The sequence below is a fragment of the Oppia nitens genome, unplaced genomic scaffold, assembly GCF_028296485.1.
Source record: "Oppia nitens isolate AA-2021 unplaced genomic scaffold, nextdenovo-longstitch-racon4-pilon3 scaffold6_pilon_pilon_pilon, whole genome shotgun sequence".
NCBI classification, from domain to species: Eukaryota; Metazoa; Arthropoda; class Arachnida; order Sarcoptiformes; family Oppiidae; genus Oppia; species Oppia nitens.
Genome location: NW_026533250.1, coordinates 6,475,001 through 6,477,109, shown reverse-complemented (window position 1 = coordinate 6,477,109; position 2,109 = coordinate 6,475,001). Strand labels below are relative to the sequence as shown.

The 2,109-nt window shown below is 13.5% G+C and overlaps 1 protein-coding gene across 1 annotated transcript in view; it reads left to right on the top strand.

Annotated features, from left to right (window-relative positions):
* The first annotated feature begins 1,894 nt into the window (after positions 1-1,894).
* LOC128962837 (L-amino acid N-acyltransferase MnaT-like) overlaps positions 1,895-2,109 on the top strand; it is a 1,971-nt gene continuing 1,756 nt past the window's right edge. Inside the window, exon 1 of the mRNA XM_054309238.1 lies at positions 1,895-2,109. This exon is cut by the window's right edge and continues 216 nt beyond it. Within this exon, the coding sequence (XP_054165213.1) occupies positions 1,895-2,109 (215 nt within the window).

The window sequence follows — 2,109 nt, the reverse complement described above, 5'->3', positions numbered from 1 at the left end:
ATTTGCTGTTTATATACTATTTTTTTTGGTGAAAAAATCTATTATTTTGTCAATAACTTTATTATAATTTTTATTTAAATACAATATAATTAATAAATAATATATGTTTATATTGTATATATTGCTAAATCATTTTACACGTGTTATTATAATAGTAAATAAAAATTTTGAATTATTTATTACCAATTAATATAACTAACCAAAAAAAATTATTATATGATTTTTTTGAACTTTTAATTGAAAATATATTTTTTTTATAATAATATTATATAAGTGTCAACAAACTGTATTTTTAAGTTATTTGTTTTATTTATTTTTAATATATAATTTAAAGTATATTATGATTAGTGTTTTTAAATACAATTAATTAATTAATTTAATTTTTTTTTAATAAAATATATTTACTATTTACTATTTACTATTTTATTAATAGTTTTATTTATATTTTAATAGATAGAAACAAATATAAAAAAAATATATTTATATATAATTAATACTATTTGTAAACATATTTGTAAATTATTTTTTTAATAAATATAATTTATATGTCTAATGTCTAAACAATTATAAAAAAATACATAAATGACTTGAAAATTATTATATTTTATGCGATTAATAACTTTTGTTTTTGTTTTATTTACATATATAATATATTTATACATTATGTATACAGTAGTTATAATTAATATTAAAAAAAACATTAATAATATATTTTAAGGAAAATTTTGTGTTATGAGTTAAAATAATTTATTATAAATAATTTATTTATTAATATTCAATAATCTAATATATTAAATATTCATAATATTTATTAGTAATTAATTTACATTATTTGGAAAACAAATATTTATTTTAAATAAATAAATATAATAAAAAAATTTATTTAATTATTATTTATTTCTATACTTAATGTAATAATATTATTGATAAAATTATTATTATTATTAAATACTAAATTAATTTTTTTTAAATAAAAATAGGATATAATTAAAAACAAAAATAAATATATAAATATTTTAATAGTTTTATAAATTTTTATATGTATTACACACACACAATAATTATCAATAATTGATAACAACATTTAATTTATGTTTTATTTAGTTAATGTATTTAAAAAATATATATATAGTTTTATTTTACACATTTATTTAATAAAATATTTATTTTATATGATATATATTACAATAATATTTTTTGTATTAATTTTTTTATCTATGTTTTAGATTATCTATATTTTTTGTTGTTGTATAAACACCCATACATAATATTATAAATTATTTTTTTTATATTTAAAAAATACATAGTTACACATATGTACAAGCACGATTATGATTATATATTAATTTTTAAAAATTGAATTAAATAAATTGATTTTTAAAAAATAATTTTGCAATTAAAAATAATATATAAAATGAATTTAATTTGATCTAAAATCTAGTGTAAAACTTATAATTTTATGTTTTATTAAATAAAAATAATTACTTTAAATTAATTAAATACATTATATACTGTATTATAGTATGTTATATAAAATACAGTATATATTTAAATAAAAAAATTTATTTAAATACATAATAATAATAATAATCATCATAAATATTTGTGACTTTTATAAATTAATTTAATAATAACTAATTATTATTAATAGATAATTTTTAAAAATAAATTAATAATAATAAATATTTGTGATTTTTTATAAATTTATTTAATAATAACTAATAAATATTAATAAATAAATTTTCAAATACTAAATTATTATTAATAATAATAAATATTTGTGATTTAGTATATTTTCTATGAATTTATTTAATAATAACTAATTAATATTAATAAATAAATTTTTAAATAATTAAATTAATAATAATAACAACAATAATAATAATATTATAATATGAATGTTAAGATCAGGGATGCATTGGCCAGTGATTTGACAGCCATTAACGATATCTACAGTCACTATGTATTGACAACAACGGCAACTGCACAGGAAATACCCGATCAGTTACATCAACGGCTTGAATGGTTTCGGCAACTGTCGGAAAAAGGTTTACCAATACTAGTGGCCGAACTGTTGGACGGCAACGGCGGCGGCGGTAATGGCCAAGT